The 19,219-nt window shown below is 47.3% G+C and overlaps 7 protein-coding genes and 1 non-coding gene across 8 annotated transcripts; 7 read left to right on the top strand and 1 right to left on the bottom strand.

Moving 5' to 3' along the window:
* Nucleotides 1-130: 130 nt before the first annotated feature.
* On the top strand, nt 131-2,214 carry F5147DRAFT_835909 (uncharacterized protein). Its single transcript, XM_041443982.1, has 14 exons — nt 131-509; nt 568-577; nt 633-652; nt 701-733; nt 786-882; nt 938-960; nt 1,013-1,037; nt 1,097-1,129; nt 1,183-1,259; nt 1,312-1,369; nt 1,420-1,503; nt 1,559-1,669; nt 1,724-1,847; nt 1,902-2,214. The coding sequence occupies exons 1-14, from the start codon at nt 459-461 to the stop codon at nt 2,074-2,076; spliced, it is 921 nt and encodes a 306-aa protein (XP_041294646.1). The 5' UTR covers nt 131-458; the 3' UTR covers nt 2,077-2,214.
* A 228-nt stretch (nt 2,215-2,442) lies between these two features.
* Nucleotides 2,443-3,599, top strand: F5147DRAFT_687097 (uncharacterized protein). Its single transcript, XM_041436817.1, has 6 exons — nt 2,443-2,965; nt 3,020-3,029; nt 3,086-3,105; nt 3,166-3,198; nt 3,254-3,350; nt 3,436-3,599. Exons 1-6 carry the CDS (start codon nt 2,915-2,917, stop codon nt 3,444-3,446), a joined length of 222 nt encoding a protein of 73 aa, XP_041294645.1. The 5' UTR covers nt 2,443-2,914; the 3' UTR covers nt 3,447-3,599.
* A 477-nt stretch (nt 3,600-4,076) lies between these two features.
* F5147DRAFT_687095 (uncharacterized protein) lies at nt 4,077-5,152 on the top strand. The gene is made up of 7 exons (XM_041436816.1): nt 4,077-4,107; nt 4,161-4,237; nt 4,400-4,481; nt 4,537-4,647; nt 4,702-4,742; nt 4,803-4,828; nt 4,883-5,152. Exons 3-7 carry the CDS (start codon nt 4,457-4,459, stop codon nt 5,031-5,033), a joined length of 354 nt encoding a protein of 117 aa, XP_041294644.1. The 5' UTR covers nt 4,077-4,107; nt 4,161-4,237; nt 4,400-4,456; the 3' UTR covers nt 5,034-5,152.
* A 1,715-nt stretch (nt 5,153-6,867) lies between these two features.
* On the top strand, nt 6,868-7,615 carry F5147DRAFT_687088 (uncharacterized protein; the record flags this gene model as incomplete). Its single annotated transcript, XM_041436815.1, has 5 exons — nt 6,868-6,949; nt 7,005-7,033; nt 7,057-7,127; nt 7,268-7,291; nt 7,346-7,615. Coding segments are annotated over 5 exons (357 nt in total), but the record flags the coding sequence as incomplete, so codon positions are not given.
* A 1,667-nt stretch (nt 7,616-9,282) lies between these two features.
* On the top strand, nt 9,283-9,354 carry F5147DRAFT_t66. Its single transcript has one exon. It is a non-coding gene; the product is annotated as a tRNA-Met (tRNA).
* A 131-nt stretch (nt 9,355-9,485) lies between these two features.
* On the top strand, nt 9,486-11,195 carry F5147DRAFT_687083 (uncharacterized protein). Its single transcript, XM_041436814.1, has one exon. It carries the CDS (start codon nt 9,643-9,645, stop codon nt 11,083-11,085), a length of 1,443 nt encoding a protein of 480 aa, XP_041294642.1. The 5' UTR covers nt 9,486-9,642; the 3' UTR covers nt 11,086-11,195.
* Nucleotides 11,196-11,293: 98 nt separating this feature from the next.
* On the top strand, nt 11,294-13,632 carry F5147DRAFT_687079 (cytochrome P450). The gene is made up of 9 exons (XM_041436813.1): nt 11,294-11,546; nt 11,597-11,675; nt 11,728-12,100; nt 12,159-12,304; nt 12,356-12,503; nt 12,552-13,047; nt 13,100-13,187; nt 13,239-13,348; nt 13,401-13,632. Exons 1-9 carry the CDS (start codon nt 11,377-11,379, stop codon nt 13,492-13,494), a joined length of 1,704 nt encoding a protein of 567 aa, XP_041294641.1. The 5' UTR covers nt 11,294-11,376; the 3' UTR covers nt 13,495-13,632.
* Nucleotides 13,633-15,322: 1,690 nt separating this feature from the next.
* F5147DRAFT_687075 (kinase-like protein) lies at nt 15,323-18,556 on the bottom strand. Its single transcript, XM_041436812.1, has 7 exons — nt 18,104-18,556; nt 17,870-18,056; nt 17,548-17,692; nt 17,372-17,460; nt 17,246-17,324; nt 16,148-17,107; nt 15,323-16,076 (listed from the first exon to the last, which is right to left on the bottom strand). Exons 1-7 carry the CDS (start codon nt 18,488-18,490, stop codon nt 15,689-15,691), a joined length of 2,235 nt encoding a protein of 744 aa, XP_041294640.1. The 5' UTR covers nt 18,491-18,556; the 3' UTR covers nt 15,323-15,688.
* Between the last annotated feature and the right edge of the window lie 663 nt (nt 18,557-19,219).

Below are 19,219 nucleotides of genomic sequence, written 5' to 3'. Positions count from 1 at the left end.
CCATCATTTCGGGATGCTAGTAACATCATTAATATTGATCAAGCGAGCAACATTCTTGTCTGGCACTGATCTTATTTCAGTACTGGTTTCCTTCCCAGAGTCATCTTTGCTGGTTCAATTTCCAGTAACAGTTGCGTTGCCTCCCACCGACATTCAAGTTGGCCCTATATTTTGCCCGCGGTGAGAGTGACAGACCGCGTTTACAGTCATTGCAATTCTCGACACATCGCATTATAGTGCATGGCGCCTCTTACTATCTCTGATGACTATAGCTTGGCTGTGCATCAGTTTGTAGGCTTAAAATAACTGGGGCAATTTCAAATTACTCAATCCATACTAGTGCATGCCTTCTATCGAATATCGTACTTAAGTGATGCTTGCAGGTTCATCGGGGTTCCATTCAGGACTTGCGAGTAGGTACTTATACAAGGCACATACTGAGTACCAAAATTATCCTGATGTCTTCCCTACTACCGGTCTCAGACCTAACGAATTTGCAGACTGTCAAGGTGAGTAAAGGGCGGCTTGTCTCTGATAAACTCGAGGTTAACATTACGTTCGATTTAGTACGCCAATTGTGAGTGTCCGCGGATCGTCTAAAAACTGAGCGGCGGCATTGACTATTTTTTTAGTGGGTAGTCTTGCAATCCTCGTGAGTATCAAACACATTTCTGGTGTTCCTACCTCAAATTTCTTGCAGGTGTTTGATTATTGCATCACTTTTTCCGAAGAGGTCGAGGAAATATCTGTCTGTTCGCGACTGTTGTTCTGACCACACCCCACAGGTGCGATGGACCTGGTTCAAACCATGGGATGTAACCCGTGTCATATTCGTTATCTCCCGATATTTGCCTTTCGTGGGGGTTGGAATGACTGCATATGGCGAGTGATCTACTCCAATTCTCCTTATCTTGTGTTGCTGATGGGCATATCTTAGACGCACTACGTGTCAGCAATCAGGTAAGCTTAGATAGTGAATAGTTTCTACGCTGAGCTGATTGCATGGGTAAAGTGTGCCTCTACTGTGGAAGGATATAGTGAGCCTACCTGCCAAACGGTTCATAAACTCATGCAAATTGAACAATGTGAATTTCAGTCGTTCACGTCATAAGTATCGCTGCTGCGGAAGGTGCGCGTTCTACATGCATGTCAAGAGCACAGTGGGTCTCACTTCTTTGGTAGCCTTGCTGGTTATCCGGACCTGGGCATTCTGGCAAAAGAGTAAAAATTTGCTGATCGGATTAGTTGTTTATAGTGTGGTGCGTGTTTTACAGCGCAGGAATGATGGCATAGGTTTTTATTATTGCATAGTTGACAATCATCGCCGCCATTGCTGCAGACTTAACTCCTACGATGTTGATCCCAGGAGGTGAGTTCATTGGTATTCACGAACGAAAGTCGTTCTAATATGACTATCAGAGGAGCCCCCTCCAGGAACATGTTACTTCGAGAGCACACGTAATGCTGCGATCGTATACTTGTTCTTGGTGATATTCGAAAGTGGTCGGTGATCATCCAAAGTTATCTATTGGCATTCTTACCTATAACAACTTGGCAGTGATGCTGATCCTCAATGTGTATAAGAGGGTCCGCGACTATAAAGACTTTCAGAGCGGAATCATAGTAACTTTATACCACGGTGGCATGTTCTACATGTTGTGCATCCTCGGTACGTGGAAATAGTTAGCTCTCGAGATGTTATTGACTAACGCGTTTAAGGAAGCCGTCACGCTCGGTAATGTTATCTTTGAGGGTGCACTTCCGGTACATGTCTGGTCTATCAAATCCTACGACTCGCTAACTTTCCTTTCTTTTCTGCAGAGCGCCTACAGCAATATGTTTGACTCGTACGTCACCGGCTGCACTCTTACTACTAGTTGATCTTGAACCCACTGCGCTAGGCTACAGCTGGTCGTTCACAGCGTCCTGGCATCACGAATTCTATTCCGTCTTCGAGATAGCAATGAACGTGTCCACGTACCGTCCATGTCAGTAATGACATTAGACACTCAGCTAAACTGTTTACGACCTTCGTCGATGTCGATGAGTGGGATGGGTACTACCAGTGAAGTTTGAGGGGAATGTAGGTGTACTAGTATGCGGAACCATCGGCCTCTGAGCTTATACTATTATTATTTATTGGCCAATGATAGTGCGAGACCTGAGGGAATCAAATGGTGATTTATTCTTGTTTCCTCCAAGCCTAGTTGCGGTGTCAATTCTTGTATATACTACTTTAGAGATTTAGTATATATTTAAGTCTTACGTAGTAGCTGATACAGCACCTCACCCGGTGAGAATAATGCATTATTCATTGTAATGGCTAAATGATACATTACATTAGAGCGAGGAAGAGACGTATGTGCGGAGGTCCGGGTATCACCGGCGGGAGGAGATTAGGTCATTCAACAATATTGCTATGCATCATTTGCATGATTATCAGTAACATCGTAACATCAAACAAGCAACCCAGCTAGCCTTGATTGATTGATCGAAAGCTTGATCGATGATATGTTGAGTAACAGTCTCCTTCAATTAAATCCCAGACTCCAGAGTCATCGATATCTTTGCTGGTTCAATTTCCCGTAAGTTGCATTACTTTCCACCGGAATTCAACTTGCATCTCACAGGCCCTATATTATTTTCGACGGTGGAAGTGACAGACAGCGTTTGCAGTCATTTCAATCCTCGACATCTCGTATTATGGTGCATGGCACCTAGATCCTATTATTATCTCTACTAACTGCAGGTTTGCACTAGTCAGGCTTAAAATAACTGGGGTAGTTTCAGTTCACTAAATTAATACTAATGCCCATCGAATTTTATCACACTTAAGTAATGCTCGCCGTCGCTCTATTCAGGACTTGCGGACACGTACTACAAGGTGCATACTGAGTACCGATATTATCCTGATATGTCTTCCCTACTATCGGTCTCAGACATAACGAAGTTGCAGACGGTCAAGGTGAGTGAAGGGCGGCTTGCCTCTGATAAACTCGAAGCTAACATCATGATCTAGTACGCCAATTGTGAGTGTCTGCGGATTGGCGTCCAAAAACTGAACTAAGTCATTGACTATTTTTAGTGGGTAGTCTTGCAATCCTCGTGAGTATCAAACACGTTTATTGTGTTTCTACCTCAAATTTCTTTCGATGTTGCGCACAGGTGTTTGATTATTGCATCACTTTTTCCGAAGAGGTCGAGGAAATATCTGTCTATTCGCGACGACTATTGTTCTGACCACTCCCCACAGGTGCAATGGACCTGGTCCAAACCATGGGATTTAACTCGTGTCACATTCATCATCTCCCGATATTTGCCTTTCGCGGGTGTTGGAATGACTGCATATGGTGGGTGATCTACTCCGATTCTCCTTATCTTGTGTGTTGATTTTTTTTTTTTTTTTTTCATCGTTTATTGTCCGTTGGGGCATAGCCCTATGGTAGACAAAACTTGCGAGTATTTACTGTAATATACTATTTGTATGCGGTTTTGGTGGTGTACAATCATTGGACCAGGTGAAACACGAGGTCGGGTAAGGCCAGCTAAAGGCGATATATGGGGGGAAGGATTGTTCAGTCTTCTTCGTCTTCTTCGTCTACGGGTGGGGTAACGTCGCCGAATATCTGTTCCATCCTGCGCGTGCTCGCTATGAAGCGGAATAGTGGTTTAATGCACTTTGGGTTGTTCAGCAGGTTCTTAAGATGGTTGGTCTGCGGGCCGAGTTCGATCTGAAGGGTGTGTCGTTGTCTTGTGTACTGTGGGCAGGTGATGATGAAGTGATGGACCGTTTCCTCACGTTGTCGGCACTGTTGACAGATCGGACTGGGTGCTTTGGCAATGCGGTGAAGGTGTTTGTTCAGGGGGGCGTGTCCTGTTCGGAGTTGTGTGTTGATGGGCATATATTAGACGCACTACGTGTCAGCGATCAGGTAAGCTTGGGTGTCGAATAGTTTCTACGCTGAGCTGATTGTGTGGGGAAAGTGTACCTCTAAAGTGGAACAATACAGTGAGTCTACCTATCAAACGGTTCATTTTTCAAATTTCATGCAACTTGAATAATGTGAATTTCAGTTGTTCACGTCATAAGTATCGCTGCTGCAGAAGGTGCGCGTTCTACATGCACATTAAGAGCGCAGTGGATCTCACTTCCTTGGTAGCCTTGCTGGTTATTCGGACCTGGGCATTCTGGCAAAAGAGTAAAATATTACTGATCGGGTTATTTGTGTATGGTGCGGTGCGTGTTTTGCAGTACAGGAATGATAGCATAAATTTTTATTATTGCATAGTTGTCAGTTTCCGCCGCCTTTGCCGCAGACCTCAGTCCTACGATGTTGATTCCAGGAGGTGAGTTCATTGGTGTTCACGAACGAAAGTCGTTCTAATATGACCATCAGAGGAGCCCCCTCCAGGAACCTGTTACTTCGAGAGCACACGCAATGCTGCGATCGTATACATGTTCTTGGCCATGTACGAAAGCGGTCAGTGATTATCCAAAGCTATTCATTGACCTTCTCACCTATAACAACTTGGCAGTGATGTTGATACTTAATGTATATAAGAGGGTTCATGACTATAAAAATTTCCAGAGCGGAATTGTAGTAACCCTATATCATGATGGCATGTTCTACATGTTGTGCATCCTCGGTGCGTGGGAATAGTTGGCTCTCGAGATGTTCTTGACTAACGCGTTTAAGGAAGCCGTCACACTCGCCAATGTTATCTTTGAGGGTGCACTTCCAGTACGCGTCTGATCTATCAAATTCTACGGCTCGCTAACTTTACTATGTTCTTTTCTACAGAGCGCCTACAGCAATATGTTTGATGCGTACGTCACCGGCTGCACTCTGACCGCTAGTTGATCTTGAACCCACTGCACTAGGCTACAGCTGGTCGCTCATAGCGTCCTGGCATCACGAATTCTATTCCGCCTTCGACGTAGCAACGAACATGTCCACCCACCTATGTCAACAATGATGTTAGACACTCGGGTAGACTTGTCGATGTCGATGAGTGGGACGAGTACAGTTTGAGGGAATGTAGGTGTATGCGGAACCATCGGCCTCTGTTAAAATGAGAAGTTTCTGCTCTTATCTGATGTACAACTCAATTGTGATATTATTGACCAATGATACTGCGATACCTCAGAGAACTTGAACGAACGAAACGGTGATTCATTCTTGTTTCCTCCAAGCCTGGTTGCGGCGTCACTTCTTATAGATTTATAGATATCTTCAAATCTTCCTTGTTTTCCCCGGTTCCCACAGCTTCCATCAGACTGATCCAGACACTTCATTCACTAGCGTGATCAGCTGCTTGCTCCAAAAAAAATCCGCTACTACTCAGAACTTCGATGACCGTGGGAGTTACAACTTAGTGCTGCGGCAGTCCCCGAACCGGTTCTCAGTGACGCGTCCGAACTTGTCCGAACCTGTACTTATCTTTTGTCATAATTGAAGGAGACCAGAACTGAAATGAGATTAAGGCTGGGTTGCATGTTTGATGTTACTGCATAGCAATGTCACTGGTGACCTAATCTCCTCCCGGACTTCTGACTCATCTTTACTGGTTCATTTCCCGTAAGTTGCATTGCTTTCCACCGAAATTGAAGTTGCATCTCACAGGCCCTATCAGCCGCGTTTGCTGCTGCAGTCATTTCAATCCTCGGCATCTCGTATTATAGTACATGGCACCTAGATCCTGTTATTATCTCTGATCAGCATCATGCACTGCAGTATCGGTTTGTATCAGGCTTAATATAACTGGGGCAGTTTCAGTCCACTAAATTAATACTAATGCCCATCGAACTTTATCACACTTAATACTCACCGTCATTACATTCAGGACTTGTAGACACGTACTACAAGGTGCACACTGAGTACCAATATTATCCTGATATGTCTTCCCTACTATCGGTCTCAGACATAACAAAGTTGCAGACGGTCAAGGTGAGTGAAGGGTGGCTTGCCTCCGATGATAAACTCGAAGCTAACATTATGATTTAGTACGCCAATTGTGAGTGTTCGCAGATCGGCGTCCAAAAACTGAACTACGGCATTGACCATTTTTAGTGGGTAGTCTCGCCATCCTCGTGAGTATCAAACACATTTCTTGTGTTTCTACCCTCAAATGTTGCAGGTGTTTGATTATTGTATCACTTTTTCCGAAGAGGTCGAGGAAATATCTGTCTGTTCGCGACTGTTGTTCTGACCACTCCCCACAGGTGCAATGCACCTGGTTCAAACCATGGGATGTAACTCGTGTCATATTCATCATCTCCCGATATTTGCCTTTCGCAGGTGTTGGAATGGCCGCATATGGCGAGTGATCTACTACCGATTCTCCTATCTTGTGTGTTCCTGATGGGCATATATTTAGACGTACTACGTGTCAGCAATCAGGTAAGCTTGGTGGCGAATAGTTTCTACGCTGAGCTGATTGCGTGGGGAAAGTGTACCTCTAAAGTGGAAGAAAATAGTGAGACTACCTGTTAAACGGTTCATTTTTCAAATTTCATGCAACTTGAATAATGTGAATTTCAGTTGTTCACGTCATAAGTATCGTTGCTGCGGAAGGTGCGCATTCCACATGCATGTTAAGAGCGCAGTCGATCTCACTTCCTTGGTAGCCTTGCTGGTTATTCGGACCTGGGCATTCTGGCAAAAGAGTAAAATATTACTGATCGGGCTATTTGTTTATGGTGTGGTGCGTGTTTTACAGAGCAGGAATGATAGCATAAATTTTTATTATTGCATAGTTGTCAGTTTCCGCCGTCTTTGCCGCAGACCTCAGTCCTACGATGTTGATTCCAGGAGGTGAGTTCATCAGTGTTCACGAACGAAAGTCATTCTAATACGACTATCAGAGGAGCCCCCTCCAGGAACCTGTTACTTCGAGAGCACACGCAACACTGCGATCGTGTACTTAATCTTGGCGATATTCGAAATTGGTCAGTGATCATCCAAAGCTATCTATTGGCATTCTTACCCATGACAACTTGGCAGTGATGCTGATACTCAATGTATATAAGAGGGTTCACGACTATAAAATTTTCAGAGCGGAATTGTAGTAACCCTATACCGCGATGGCATGTTCTACATGTTGTGCATCCTCAGTGCGTGGAAATAGTTGGTTCTTAAGATGTTATTGGTAACGCGTTCAAGGAAGCCATTACACTCGTCAATGTTATCTTTGGGGGTGCACTTCCAGTACGCGTCTAATCTATCAAATCCTACGACTCGCTAACTTTCCGTTCTTTTCTGCAGAGCGCCTACAGCAATATGTTTGACTCGTACGTCACCGGCTGCACTCTTACTACTAGTTGATCTTGAACCCACTGCGCTAGGCTACAGCTGGTCGTTCACAGCGTTCTAGCATCACGAATTCTATTCCGCCTTCGATGTAGCAACGAACATGTCCACGCACCCATGTCAACAATGATGTTAGACACTCAGGTAGACTTGTCGATGTCGATGAGTAGGACGAGTACAGTTTGAGGGAATGTAGGTGTATGCGGAACCATTGGCCTCTGTTAAAATGAGAAGTTTCTGCTCTTATCTGATGTACAACTCAATTGTGATATTATTGGCCAATGATACTGCGATACCTCAGAGAACTTGAACGAACGAAACGGTGATTCGTTCTTGTTTCCTCCAAGCCTGGTTGCGGCGTCACTTCTTATAGATTCATAGATATCTTCAAATCTTCCTCGTTTTCCCCGGTTCCTACAGCTTCTATCAGACAATTCATTCACTAGCAAGTGATCATCTGCTTGCTCCAGGAACGACTATGATCAATGCCAACGGGTGTATGGATGTATCCATGTGTGTATCTCATTCATTGCTTTACTCTGATGCTTGTGCTTAGCTGTGCTGAGTCAGGCTATGTAGTTGATATCCGGTAAATAAAAGGCGCCAGGTTGAAAGAGAAATCGCACATGGGAGACAAGAAGCCTACGGTAACACGCAAGAAGCCCGATTTCTGATTGTACAGGTTCGTGTCGATGGCCATTGTGTTTCCGTGATATTTTCATTTCCTATTTGAGCTGTAGCTGGTAATGGTTGCGAATTAAAAGCGAGATCAGACGGGCAGAGAACACCTTTGTCGGGATGCTCAGCCATGCGGCAGGTGCCACCGTGCCAGTGTAGGAAACTTGTGAAATCAAACTAGTGCTTACTAAGCAAGTACTATTCCTACACGGACGTTCCTCTTTCCAAACTTCCGATCTGACAACGCCTGCTCATATATATTATATGTGTACCCACCCTGATCTGTGCGTTCCAATTCACCCTAAAAATTGGCACTGCTGTTGGAGACGCGGCTTATCAAAAGCGTCTGATTTTGGCCAGCTGTAAGTTATTCACCCTGTTCCACTAGATTCTCGATGACATATACTAGGCTGACTGTCGGTACAGCAGCGCTCATGCGTCCACCGTCCTCGAGCATAGACTCGCTTAATTATTGATCTGCGTCTAGTCCTAGACTCTATTCCAACCCCACCTCAGAACGACAAGCTCATCTATCGATCAAACCAAACATGTGTTTCAATGCTCCAGGCAAGCATTTCTATGAGCTTTCGTCTAGGTTACGCTCCGACGCCCCACAACCTACTTGTTCTCCCCTCGTATTCCATCTACTATACGGACAGTCCAGATGGGCGATAGGGAAATTGTGATTTCGATGAAGAACCATTGCTTTATCAGCCACCTGGTCTATTGCAATTCTTCGTTTTCAAAAACAGAATTTCCCCCTCGTACTCCATTCGCCAGAGTCTATCAACTGGTCCAGATGGATGAGCAGGACTGTTGCATGACCAGCTGCCTGAGCTTCGACATGCTACTCAGGATGCCAGTGGACATGTGCCACTTCGACTGACTTCTGAATAACGAAGTCAACCAAAGTCTCACATTTTCAAGTTACTTCACTTCGGCTGCAACACTAATGCTAGCAAAATCACCGATCTGATTTCCGATAAATATGACAGATCCTCTGCACGAACAGACTGATGTAGAGTGTAGTGTCCGGAACAGAGTGTCTTGTTCCAGAACTCTGCATCACTCTGTTCGTCGTCGAATCCAGTGTGTATTTCACCCAAAGCTTTCGAAGTCCCTTTGTTTCTGCAAAGTCTTAGTCTCAAAGTATTCACCAACTCTATGACTCTCTATCGAGGACCGTCGATTTCCTGTTGCTCGGCTTAGATTCTCGAACTCGACAAGTTAAATCTTCCTGCTAGACAAGATGGTCGGCAATTGTAATATAGGCAAACTCTGCCGACTAAATAACAGCAGCATGACGCAGTGGAAGCGTGCAGGGCTCATAACCCTGAGGTCACTGGATCGAAACCAGTTGCTGCTAGATTTATTTTGCTTCGGCGGTGCGGGTTTAAAAATGTAAACATTTTTGGTCGCAACATTATGCATTATGACCCGACTGTGCGCAGCTGCTTACGAAGAACATGAAGATTACTCTGGGTGCCGAGGAAATGCGTCAAACTGAGTGTATTTGAGGGGCGGGTCAGCCACCTTGCAAGTGATCATAGTACTGCAGAGGTTGTCCCACCTTCATCCTCACCGCTCCACCACTACCTGTTTATTGTATTACCGCCTACTCGCCGTGCTATCAGCCCACCTGGCATTATAAGCAATGCCTCCGACTACCGCCACGACGTTCGCTACAGGTACGGGGAAACGCAAAATTCACTACCGCATATTCGGACATGCGCATCGAGCTCCCTATGAGGAGGCAATCAATACGACACTTGCCAGGTACAATTCATTCTTTACATATCCAACATCCATGCTTCCAGCGGAACCGGCGTCTACACCACACCCGGAAAGTACGGCGAGTGGTGCCTTCTTGCCCGGGCAACTCATCACGGCAGAGCAGGCGCCAACGGAAATTCTTGCACAGCAATTGCCTCCTACAATTCCAAACGAGAGGTCGGGAGGCAATGCACTAGTGGCGGTTGTCGTTGCCATTGTGATCATGGGGAGCCTGGTAGGCGTTATCGTCGCAGGAGAGATCATGAGGCGGCGGAGACGTCGCCAGGGAACTAGAGAGGGGAGTGACAAGGACGGGACAGACTTAGTGCCGGACAAAGGGAAAGAGGTCTTCGATGAGAAGAGTCCAGATTCATCTGCATCGTCGCTTCAGAATTCGCCCACGTCCATAGAGAGGTTGGCGTTTCATCTAAAACACGCGACTCGTCCCGTGAAGAGAACGACACCCTCCTGGTTCTCGCGGATCTTCCGGAAGGCTCAGGCCATCTTGCATCACAGGAACGCGGAATCCCCAACGGAGACATCCCATGCATCACGGACTCCTGCAGATCGATCGGCGGAGTTGCCGCAGCGGACGACGTGGTCAGATTTTTCATATACGCCAGAACCGGACTCCTTAAGTTACCCGAGGCCGCTTTTGCATTGCATACTCGAGGAGTGTGAAGATGACTGTCAAAGCCAGAGCGGCAGTGAGATTGCCCTTACGTTGGGCCTTGCCATACAACGTTCTCTAGATTCCATTGCCATCACATCGTCTGTCCACGGGGCATCCCAAGTCAAATCATTTGCCACCATTCGAAAATCAGTCGAAGCTGGCTCTATCGTCGAGGAGGGATATGGTGAAGATCGGGGAGATGCTCATGATGTAGGCTTTCTGGAATCTGTATCCACAGGAATGAGCGTGAGCCCTTCTGGCTTGGATCTGGTACCCACGGCATCTTTGCAGACTGTCGACACTGGAGCAAGCGCAGACCGCGAAAGTTTGAGAGAGGAGATGTTCGAGCTGCGAAGAGTTCAAACGAGGAGCATGCAGATGGACAAGCCTATTCTATTGTCCCTGGGCTTCAAAGTAGCAGGCGACGAGGACGATGAACCATCCGATACAGAAACTGAACATGCACCCGATACCATGACGACACCCTTGATCACAAACCTACTTTTTCCCCCAGGATGCGAAGGCCTACGACCCGATCTTCGGGACCTTCTCGGCTCCCAGATAACTCTAGCGACCCTGGCAAGCAGCTATAGTGCAGTGGACCTCGATGACTTCCCTCTTCCTCCTGCTATTGTACTGCCACGTCCGTAAATTAGAAACAAATTAGCCAATTCTATCATAATGAACGGAAGCACGCTGCGGATTGAAGGTATCAATTCAGGGAAATTGGATTCAGGCCGACAGACGCTTGGCAAGCCTGCAACAAGCCTCATGCTAACCCCAGAATGAAATCGGAAATGCAATAACAAACGTGACAGACGCGTGTGTGACCGTGTGTCACATAATCTATTGTCCTCTAGCCATGAGATATATATCCATGTTGTTTCGGCGTTGCATTGAACCACCAAATTTCTCCACTTCTGGGTGACGGTAGAGCGCGTCATGATATCAGTCTCATTTATTTTCTTCGGTTTCTGTTCTGCTATTGCTCTATTACTCACAAGTTATGTTGTATACCATGTCACTATAGCACCCCGGTTCAATCCCCTCAGAAAGTTGGCTGGACCACCATTAAATGGGCCACTGCACAACCACATGTCACCTGTTCTCGAGTAAGTTTTTGCCTCTCTCACTAGACCACTCTGCTCACACATTCCATAAGCCCATTCAGGTCACCCAGGACTCATGCTGCCTATGTGGAGAAATATGGCAGGAACGTTCGTATAAGGGGGCTTGGTCCTGTGAGTGACTGGTCTGTAAAATATGAGAACCGCGAATGACTGTTTGACATAGTGGGACGAACGCCTCCTTCCCCTTGACCCTGTTTCCGTTGCACACGTCTTAAAGAACAGCACAATCTACGAGAAACCTTGGCAATCTCGAAGACTTATTACGAGTCTCATTGGTTGCGGTATGCTGGCTGCAGAAGGTCATGTCCATAAACGTCAACGGCGTGTCGCCATCCCTGCATTTTCCATTCAGAATATGCGAGCACTTGTGCCACTTGTCTTTAGCAAGGGAGAGGAACTCAAAGATAAGTGGATGAATATGAGTCAGGCAGTGAAGGAGGAGAATGTAGCCTCAGAAAAGCAGAACTCTGGTCAAGTGGAAATTGATATCTGTCACTGGATCAGCCGAGCTACTTTCGACGTTATTGGGCTAGCAGGTAACTCATGTTGGGTCTTGCACCCAGCCTTTAGCTGACAATCATGCATCACCCACAGGCTTTGACTACAACTTCAACGCCATACAGAACGAGTCGGACGAACTCTTTGCTGCGTATAAGGAGATGTTTGAGATTGCTGTCTCGCAAGGAGATGCAGTGAGAACAGTTCTGGGGATTTACTTTCCCATCCTAAATAACCTTTTCGTGCGTTTACATCAGTTTCCTCATGAATGCAATCCTGACTGAGCTCTGCAGCCTGATGAGAGGGCCAAGACCGTCCACAGATGCCAAGAAACTATTCGCCGTGTAGCAGGAAAATTAGTGCAGCAGAAAAAATCCAGAATTATAGATGGACAGAATAGCGGTTCCGCATATACCGGTAAAGATTTACTGAGTCTGCTGTGTGAGTCTACCGTCATTTCTTCCAGTCGGTCGGCTGACGGAATCGTAGTGAAATCCAATATTGCAACAGACCTTCCATCAGATCAGCGAATTTCCGACGAAGATATATTGCACAACATTAATACCTTCATGTTCGCAGGGTCCGATACGACATCCCTAGCTCTAACGTGGACATTCCTGCTCCTTGCAAAGCATCCAGACTTGCAAACTCGTCTTCGTACGGAACTTCTCTCTATCGTGCCAACTACTCCAATATCCCGGTTGTCATCTGAAGAAATTGAGTCTCTACACAACACCCTTCAGAACCTACCGTACTTGAACAACGTCTGTCGGGAGTCCTTGCGTCTGGTCCCTCCAGTCCATTCTTCCCTCCGTGTTGCAACGCAAGATGACGAGATACCTGTATCATACCCCGTCCACTTGAGCGATGGCACGATCTCGGAGCAAAAGTCTATAAGCGTGTCGAAAGGGAGCTTCGTGCACGTCCCAGTAGAGGCTTTCAACCTCGACAAGGGTATGTGGGGACCTAACGCCTGGGATTTTGAGTAAGCTTTTTGCGCCCGCTTAATTGAACCACCTCACGAAACGAATTTACAGCCCTGATCGATGGGATCATCTTTCGGAGGATGTGCTGTCACTTCCAGGACTATACTCCAATCTTCTGACTTTCTCCGCTGGGCCGAGAGTAAGCTTTCTCAAGTCTTTGTCGACATACATCGCTCATTTAGACCTTCAGTCATGCATCGGGATGCGTTTCTCTATGATCGAGATGAAGACATTTCTCTATATCCTTCTGACGACTTTCAGCTTTGCCGAAACAGACAAAAGAATCTACAAAGCCAACGTGTAAGTGGCGCACATCATATCCAGGATACATTCTGACACCCTCTTCGAACAGCGTTCTTACACGGCCATATGTTTCTGGACAATTCAAAAAAGGAAGCCAATGTCCACTCATTGTAACGCCACTCGAGTCGATTGCCACCTCCTAGGACATATAAGCATATCAATATATAACACATGTTAAGCACGCATATACCCCTGCATACGTCGAGGCCGGTACACTTACGTAGGCTATCTGTAAATTAATTGGACTCTAATCCACAACATCACTGCACCTGTGCACACAAGTCATGAGTCACATGGATAAGAATGCTACTGGTGATCCAGCTCTCGGTTGTATCCTTTTCGAGGCTATGTTGCTGTTAATATTAATATACGATTGGAGGCACGTGGTACTCGGCAAGTCCCAATTCCTAGGGCAAAATTTGGCTGCGGTGTCAACTCTGTTAACTGAGTCAAATCCTGGTTCCCAGTCAAATCCGGGCTCCTTCTCAAGTTTGAGTGGCTGCGAGGGGGGGCCTGCACCTGCATAACACATGTAAACATTGTCAGTGGCTGAAACAGGACGAGGACACAGTAGAAGTAACTTACTACCACTAGGACTTCTCCTGCAGAATCACCAATCTCCTGCTGAACGTTATGCCCAGGGAACGCAAGACTTACCAATGCGATTGCACACACATTTGCATGGGACGGCTCATTGTTGTCACATGAGGACAATATCAAAATCTCGCCAAGTATTGTCATCTTCCTAAATCACGATACTTGGTGTGATATTGAGAGTTGACACTACGTCTGCACCACGGACAACACAACAGCTGCGCGAATTCGTGACTGGAGGTTCCACTTGGAGGGAGATAGATGGATATCTACCCAGACGACACCTCGCAACCAGTTCAGGATGCACTATTTTTCGTCATCTTGCACTCGAGACCAAAACCAAGTTACAACTCAATTACCATAACACTACTACCAAGATCGGCCATCTCATGGTCATCCTCACCTCAACAGATCCCCACACCATTCCCCTACCACTCTCCACCAAAGCCGTTATAACCCTTCTGTCGAAGACTATTTCGTCGAAGATGCAGGTGCGAATCTACTGCAGTCATCATATGTGCGGCGCAGCCACTCAATACAGCTTTCTCTCGGATTGCTACCGCTGCATGCTGTGACTGACTGTATCATCGTCCCAGCCACCCAGCTCTGAGTCTCAGCCGTGCCCTGCCATTCCCTCCTCTATTCTCCCAGAGCCCTCTGCACTCACTCAAATTACAAATGGAGCCATCATTCAAGTTGATTTGCGCTCGCTACTACCTGAGAAGGGACTCGTCGTACCTGATGTCCCGAAACGTCACTCTGATGAAACTCACCCCCAGAGCTGCCTTTTGGAAACAAACTGAAACACTGACCAGATGGTGACCCCGAGAATGGCTTGTTACTTCCACCTTGAGATTGGCCACTTGAGTGAATCCGCGGCAAGAACGAGATTTTTTTGCAATGAATGATTGCGCTGGAGTTTTTTGACCGGTAAGTTGATTACACCATTTTCAGGCTCATAAACTGCTTTCACCCCACCATCACCATTCCGTGTAATAGGTTCAATGGACATGAGCCTGTATTCCTCGCTGTATATCCAGAGACCACCGCACAGCTTTGCTTTGTGCAATCAACCACGCGAAGAAGGAGCGCGGGGTTATCATCCCTCGCAAGTAGTGAGTCATATCTCTCGCACGCTGCCAGCGACCGCGCTGATGATTTTTGACTTTTTTCAACACTCCTGCGGCACGTTACATCAACCAGGCACTGGGATAGGACAGTCCTGGATAGAGGAGCTGGCGCGAACGGGTATACTAGTACCGGCGTGTAGCCCATTTTCTGATTCCGTCGATTTCCGTCGATCTCCCGCGTGCGACTCGGTGCGAAGGCATCTATCCGATTTTCACTGGGATGTAACTGACTCTGAGCTCCCCTAGTAACTGCTGCACAAAAATACCGATAACTCAATTCCAATCCGAGTAAGTAATACAAATTGTACATGCGCGCACGCGCATACCAATACCAATACCAATTACTACATAAATCGTTACCCCGAGTCGCGCGCGAATTTGTCCCTGAGGTCAAGAAGGAAAGCATAACAACCCCGAGTCGTCAAGCTCACAGATGCGGTGCATTACATTTGAATATCATCTTGATTCCAGTCTCCATGCCTGAGTCCGTGTCTGGAGATGCGCATTTCCCCGAACGAGAGCCTCGTTGATCTTCTCCACCCACATCGCAGACATGGCGCTCGTCTCTGCAGCGTATGTCTGTGATCTATTAGACTGCGTAGCGTGTAGAAGATCAACAGGGTGAACCACGTAAAACAGGAGTGAAAGGACTGACAGTCAGAATAACAAACTCTCGCTCGCCTTTCGGCTCTGCACTCTCGATCACATTTCTGCAGTCCTTACTTGCATCCCGCTCTTTCTCCTTTCCTTCCCTCGGCTTCTCGCGCTCCTTGCCCTTATCTCCTGTACCCAACCCGACCTCACTCTTCAAGCTCACTTGACCACCCCCCTTCTGTTTCACGCATAGCAGCCGCATATTCGTAAGCACCAGCTGCCGCGTCTTCGTCTTCGTGAGGCTCGCGCTAATCGGCAGACGTAGTTTACTACCACGACGCTTCGGTGACCGAGCCTCGACGCGCGTATGGAATAGGACGCATTCGTACGGTAAGAGAAGGCTTGACCTATGACGGCAAAGGGCAAGAAAAGAAAAGGTTTATTAGGAGTCTCTAACTTGAGTACATCAATGACGCACCAATCTGCATTCGAACATGGCCCGTTACCCTGTACCGGAGTCTGCGCACGATTCCGTCCGCGCGATAGGCTTGGCTCCAGCTTTGCCTCGGTAGCTGAGCCAATCCTCATCTTGATGGCGAGATCTGCTGCCACCCTACCAACGATGGGGCTCCCGTCAGAAGAGCTAGAGCCTGAGCCAGTTCCGTTCACTCCGCGGACTTGGACGGATATAATTGGAGGAATGATCTCAGTAGGGACAGGAGAAACTTCTGTTGGTGACAAGGGTTCCGCTCCATCCTGCGTTGTTAGTGGAGAGGTCTGTATTTCCGGTAATGCAGTGTTGTGCTCGTGCTCGTCAACGACCGTCTGCGTCTCTTCCAGATCTTCTTCCAGCCCCGGCATCATCCTCCCCTCACTTGTCCTTGATTGCCATACAAGATAATCCGGATTTTCTCCCATCGGGCCCTCTTCCGTATACCTTGCCTTGAATGAGTGCAACATCGTCCCCTCACTGTCCCCTGCCCATCCTACACCATCTCCACTTACCTCGCCCTCCCCACTCCTGCTACCCGCATCACCATCACCACCTACTAATCGATCCCACATCTCTCCTAAATCATTCCACTTTTCCCCCTCCACCTCATCTGTCGCAGGTACCTCCTTCTTCACAAGCCCCGCCTCCAAAAGAGGTGCAGGGTCAGTCCACAGCGTCTCCCACGATACAGACGCGAAAAATGGATGTGCCCGAAGTGCCGCGTATGAGTGAGCAGAGTCTGGACCGCCGGCGCCGAGCCGTTGTGTCGGATCGTGTACGAAGAGACGCCGTATGAGGTCTTTGGCGTCTTCGTCAAACCCGTCTGGGAAGGTGTAGTCGAGAGACTTGATCTTTTGCCAGGTGAGGTATTCGCTGAGGCCTTGGAATGCGAATCGGCCAGAGATCATTTGATATATTATACAGCCAAATGCCCAGAGATCCGAGCTGTAAGAGATATCAGTACCTTGATGAGTTGTGTTTGAAACATCGGACACAAGGGTTCCTGATGCCAGGAACGAAGAAAGAGAAAATATAAATGTAACGACACTCGATATATGCATGTGTTTTGAAGGATAAGCGCACCTCTTACTTGTCTCGTTGCTCTCTAGCAACTCTGGCGCGACGTATTGCGCAGTGCCCACAAATGTTTTGGCTCTGTCCGCTTCGGGACTTGTGAGAAACGCGTATACACGGAAGAAATTAGCTAACCTCCGTTCTCTAATATCTTTCCGGTACCAAAATCAGTAATCTTTATTCGAAACTGGTCATCTAGAAGGAGGTTCTCGGGTTTGAGGTCTCTGAAAGTGACGTCAGCAATTTAGTACATGTACCCTTTTTTAGGTGAGGTGGAGAGAACCTCCGGGAAAGGTGATGGAGTAACGCACCTATGAATGACGTCTTTCCCGTGCATATACTCCAGTGCGTCAACGATCTGTGCTGCGTAATATCTGGAAGAGGTGAGGCTTAGGGAGCCGAGGCGTGATATGCGAGATTGCATCTCCCCATTGGACGCCAAGTCAAGGACGAAGACTGGTAGGACATTAACGAAGGGGATTCACGATAAAAGCGGATAAATGCATGTTCCATGCACCCGATCACTAAAGCAGGCGTGGCAGTGTGAAGCACTATCTGCCGAAGAGGAATAGCCGGCCAATAACCGGGATCGGATGCACACGCACAGCATATAGAGAAGAAGGTGGTACTGACATAGGCTCCACTCGTCCTGAAAGGTCCAGTGTAGGTGTATGATACCTGGGTGACCGGCACCCAGTTTGACGAGGACATTCTTCTCTGCGAGGGCAACCAGCATCTTGTCCTTTCGAATGAGATGATTCTTGTCAAGGATCTTGATAGCATATTCCTGACCAGTTCGGATATATCGTGCACGCATTACCTGAGTTGACATGAGTAAGGGGTGCGGGTAATAAGGGATGGACACACTGTCGAGTAAGATCCTTCTCCAAGGGTGTCTCCAAAAGAAAATTCTTGGGCCCCCAGTCTGCCATTTGCACTCCTCGCCCTACTTGCCTCTCGTGATCTCTTCCTGCTCTTGCTCCTCTCCTTGGTCTGCTGTTGGGGTTGTGGAGGTTCTTGACGGCTGGATACTCCGAGTTCACGAGTGAGATAAGTTGGTGGTTTGGAGGGAGTAGCAGTTCTGGACTGTGGGCTTTGGGAACGCGGGGAAGAGAAAGTGCGTGCTGGTCGTGGGCGGGAAGACTTTTGTGATTCAGATGGGATGTCAGTTTCGGAGGATGATGATATGACAGATGCATTTCTGCTGAGATCGACGAGGGTCGGCGGGAAAGTTGGTGGGGTCACTTGTACCATCCAAGAGTACTGTCTGTTGAACGATTCGTTTCCAACCGAGATACTTATGAGTAAGTTGCTCGCAGCTGGCAACGAAACCTTAATTATGTCATCTACTATATAGCCAATCTTTAGATATGTATGGCTGTGACAGATAAGTACATTCAATACCACGTAATCTCGCGGTGCGACCTCCGGATTCACACAGGTAGTAGCGACATGACACACTTGACAGCAAACAGCCAACCCTCTCCGCTCTCACCCACTCCAAGTCTCCAGTGGCATTTGCTTGTCAGGGCCTCGTCCCTGAGTTCACCCCCACCCCCGTCGGTCTGCAACCAAGTGTTTCCCGCGTGACCACAACCATGCACGCTCGTCTAGCCAACCCTGACCTACGAACTCCCCGAACCCAACAGACCCGTAAGAACATGCAGTGGCTCCACTAGTAGTGGCTCGACGACGTTCTTGCGACTATCAGTCTGCATAGTTTGATTGTGCTTCTTCAATTATGGGAGCACCCGAGTCCAGGGGGGATGTGCTTTTTGGAATAATGTTGTGCACTATATGGAAAGAGGATTCAGCGAGTAAGGAGGCAAAGTTATAGTCCAGTGCAATTGCGGAAGTTTGCTGTTTGAGGGGTTGATCGCAAACAGATGAGTAATATATATCCAAGGGGAGAGTGCTATCAGTAGGGACAGTTCTAATGTTCAAGCTTTTTGTTCATCCCAGACTGACATCTCCTCCGCTTCC

The sequence above is a fragment of the Suillus discolor genome (genome assembly GCF_016758755.1).
Source record: "Suillus discolor strain FC423 chromosome Unknown F5147scaffold_18, whole genome shotgun sequence".
NCBI classification, from domain to species: domain Eukaryota; kingdom Fungi; phylum Basidiomycota; class Agaricomycetes; order Boletales; family Suillaceae; genus Suillus; species Suillus discolor.
This window is presented reverse-complemented; position numbering and strand designations above follow the sequence as displayed.

What these genes read in the sequence shown, in the direction of transcription:
- F5147DRAFT_687079 (XM_041436813.1), top strand. Translation starts at nt 11,377, where the DNA reads ATGATATCAGTCTCATTTATTTTCTTCGGTTTCTGTTCTGCTATTGCT. An exon ending in GTATAAGGGGGCTTGGTCCT is followed by an intron (nt 11,676 to 11,727) that starts GTGAGTGACTGG and finishes TGTTTGACATAG; the next exon opens with TGGGACGAACGCCTCCTTCC. An exon ending in CTTTCTCCGCTGGGCCGAGA is followed by an intron (nt 13,188 to 13,238) that starts GTAAGCTTTCTC and finishes TTAGACCTTCAG; the next exon opens with TCATGCATCGGGATGCGTTT.
- F5147DRAFT_687097 (XM_041436817.1), top strand. Translation starts at nt 2,915, where the DNA reads ATGTCTTCCCTACTATCGGTCTCAGACATAACGAAGTTGCAGACGGTC. An exon ending in TGGGTAGTCTTGCAATCCTC is followed by an intron (nt 3,106 to 3,165) that starts GTGAGTATCAAA and finishes TGTTGCGCACAG; the next exon opens with GTGTTTGATTATTGCATCAC. An exon ending in GCATCACTTTTTCCGAAGAG is followed by an intron (nt 3,199 to 3,253) that starts GTCGAGGAAATA and finishes CACTCCCCACAG; the next exon opens with GTGCAATGGACCTGGTCCAA.
- F5147DRAFT_687075 (XM_041436812.1), bottom strand. Translation starts at nt 18,490, where the DNA reads ATGGTACAAGTGACCCCACCAACTTTCCCGCCGACCCTCGTCGATCTC. An exon ending in GGGAAAGACGTCATTCATAG is followed by an intron (nt 17,461 to 17,547) that starts GTGCGTTACTCC and finishes CGTCACTTTCAG; the next exon opens with AGACCTCAAACCCGAGAACC. An exon ending in CCATGTTCGAATGCAGATTG is followed by an intron (nt 16,077 to 16,147) that starts GTGCGTCATTGA and finishes TTGCCGTCATAG; the next exon opens with GTCAAGCCTTCTCTTACCGT.
- F5147DRAFT_835909 (XM_041443982.1), top strand. Translation starts at nt 459, where the DNA reads ATGTCTTCCCTACTACCGGTCTCAGACCTAACGAATTTGCAGACTGTC. An exon ending in CTCTACTGTGGAAGGATATA is followed by an intron (nt 1,038 to 1,096) that starts GTGAGCCTACCT and finishes TGTGAATTTCAG; the next exon opens with TCGTTCACGTCATAAGTATC. An exon ending in TACAGCAATATGTTTGACTC is followed by an intron (nt 1,848 to 1,901) that starts GTACGTCACCGG and finishes CCACTGCGCTAG; the next exon opens with GCTACAGCTGGTCGTTCACA.
- F5147DRAFT_687095 (XM_041436816.1), top strand. Translation starts at nt 4,457, where the DNA reads ATGTTCTTGGCCATGTACGAAAGCG. An exon ending in CTTGGCCATGTACGAAAGCG is followed by an intron (nt 4,482 to 4,536) that starts GTCAGTGATTAT and finishes ACAACTTGGCAG; the next exon opens with TGATGTTGATACTTAATGTA. An exon ending in CTACATGTTGTGCATCCTCG is followed by an intron (nt 4,648 to 4,701) that starts GTGCGTGGGAAT and finishes CGTTTAAGGAAG; the next exon opens with CCGTCACACTCGCCAATGTT.
- F5147DRAFT_687083 (XM_041436814.1), top strand. Translation starts at nt 9,643, where the DNA reads ATGCCTCCGACTACCGCCACGACGTTCGCTACAGGTACGGGGAAACGC.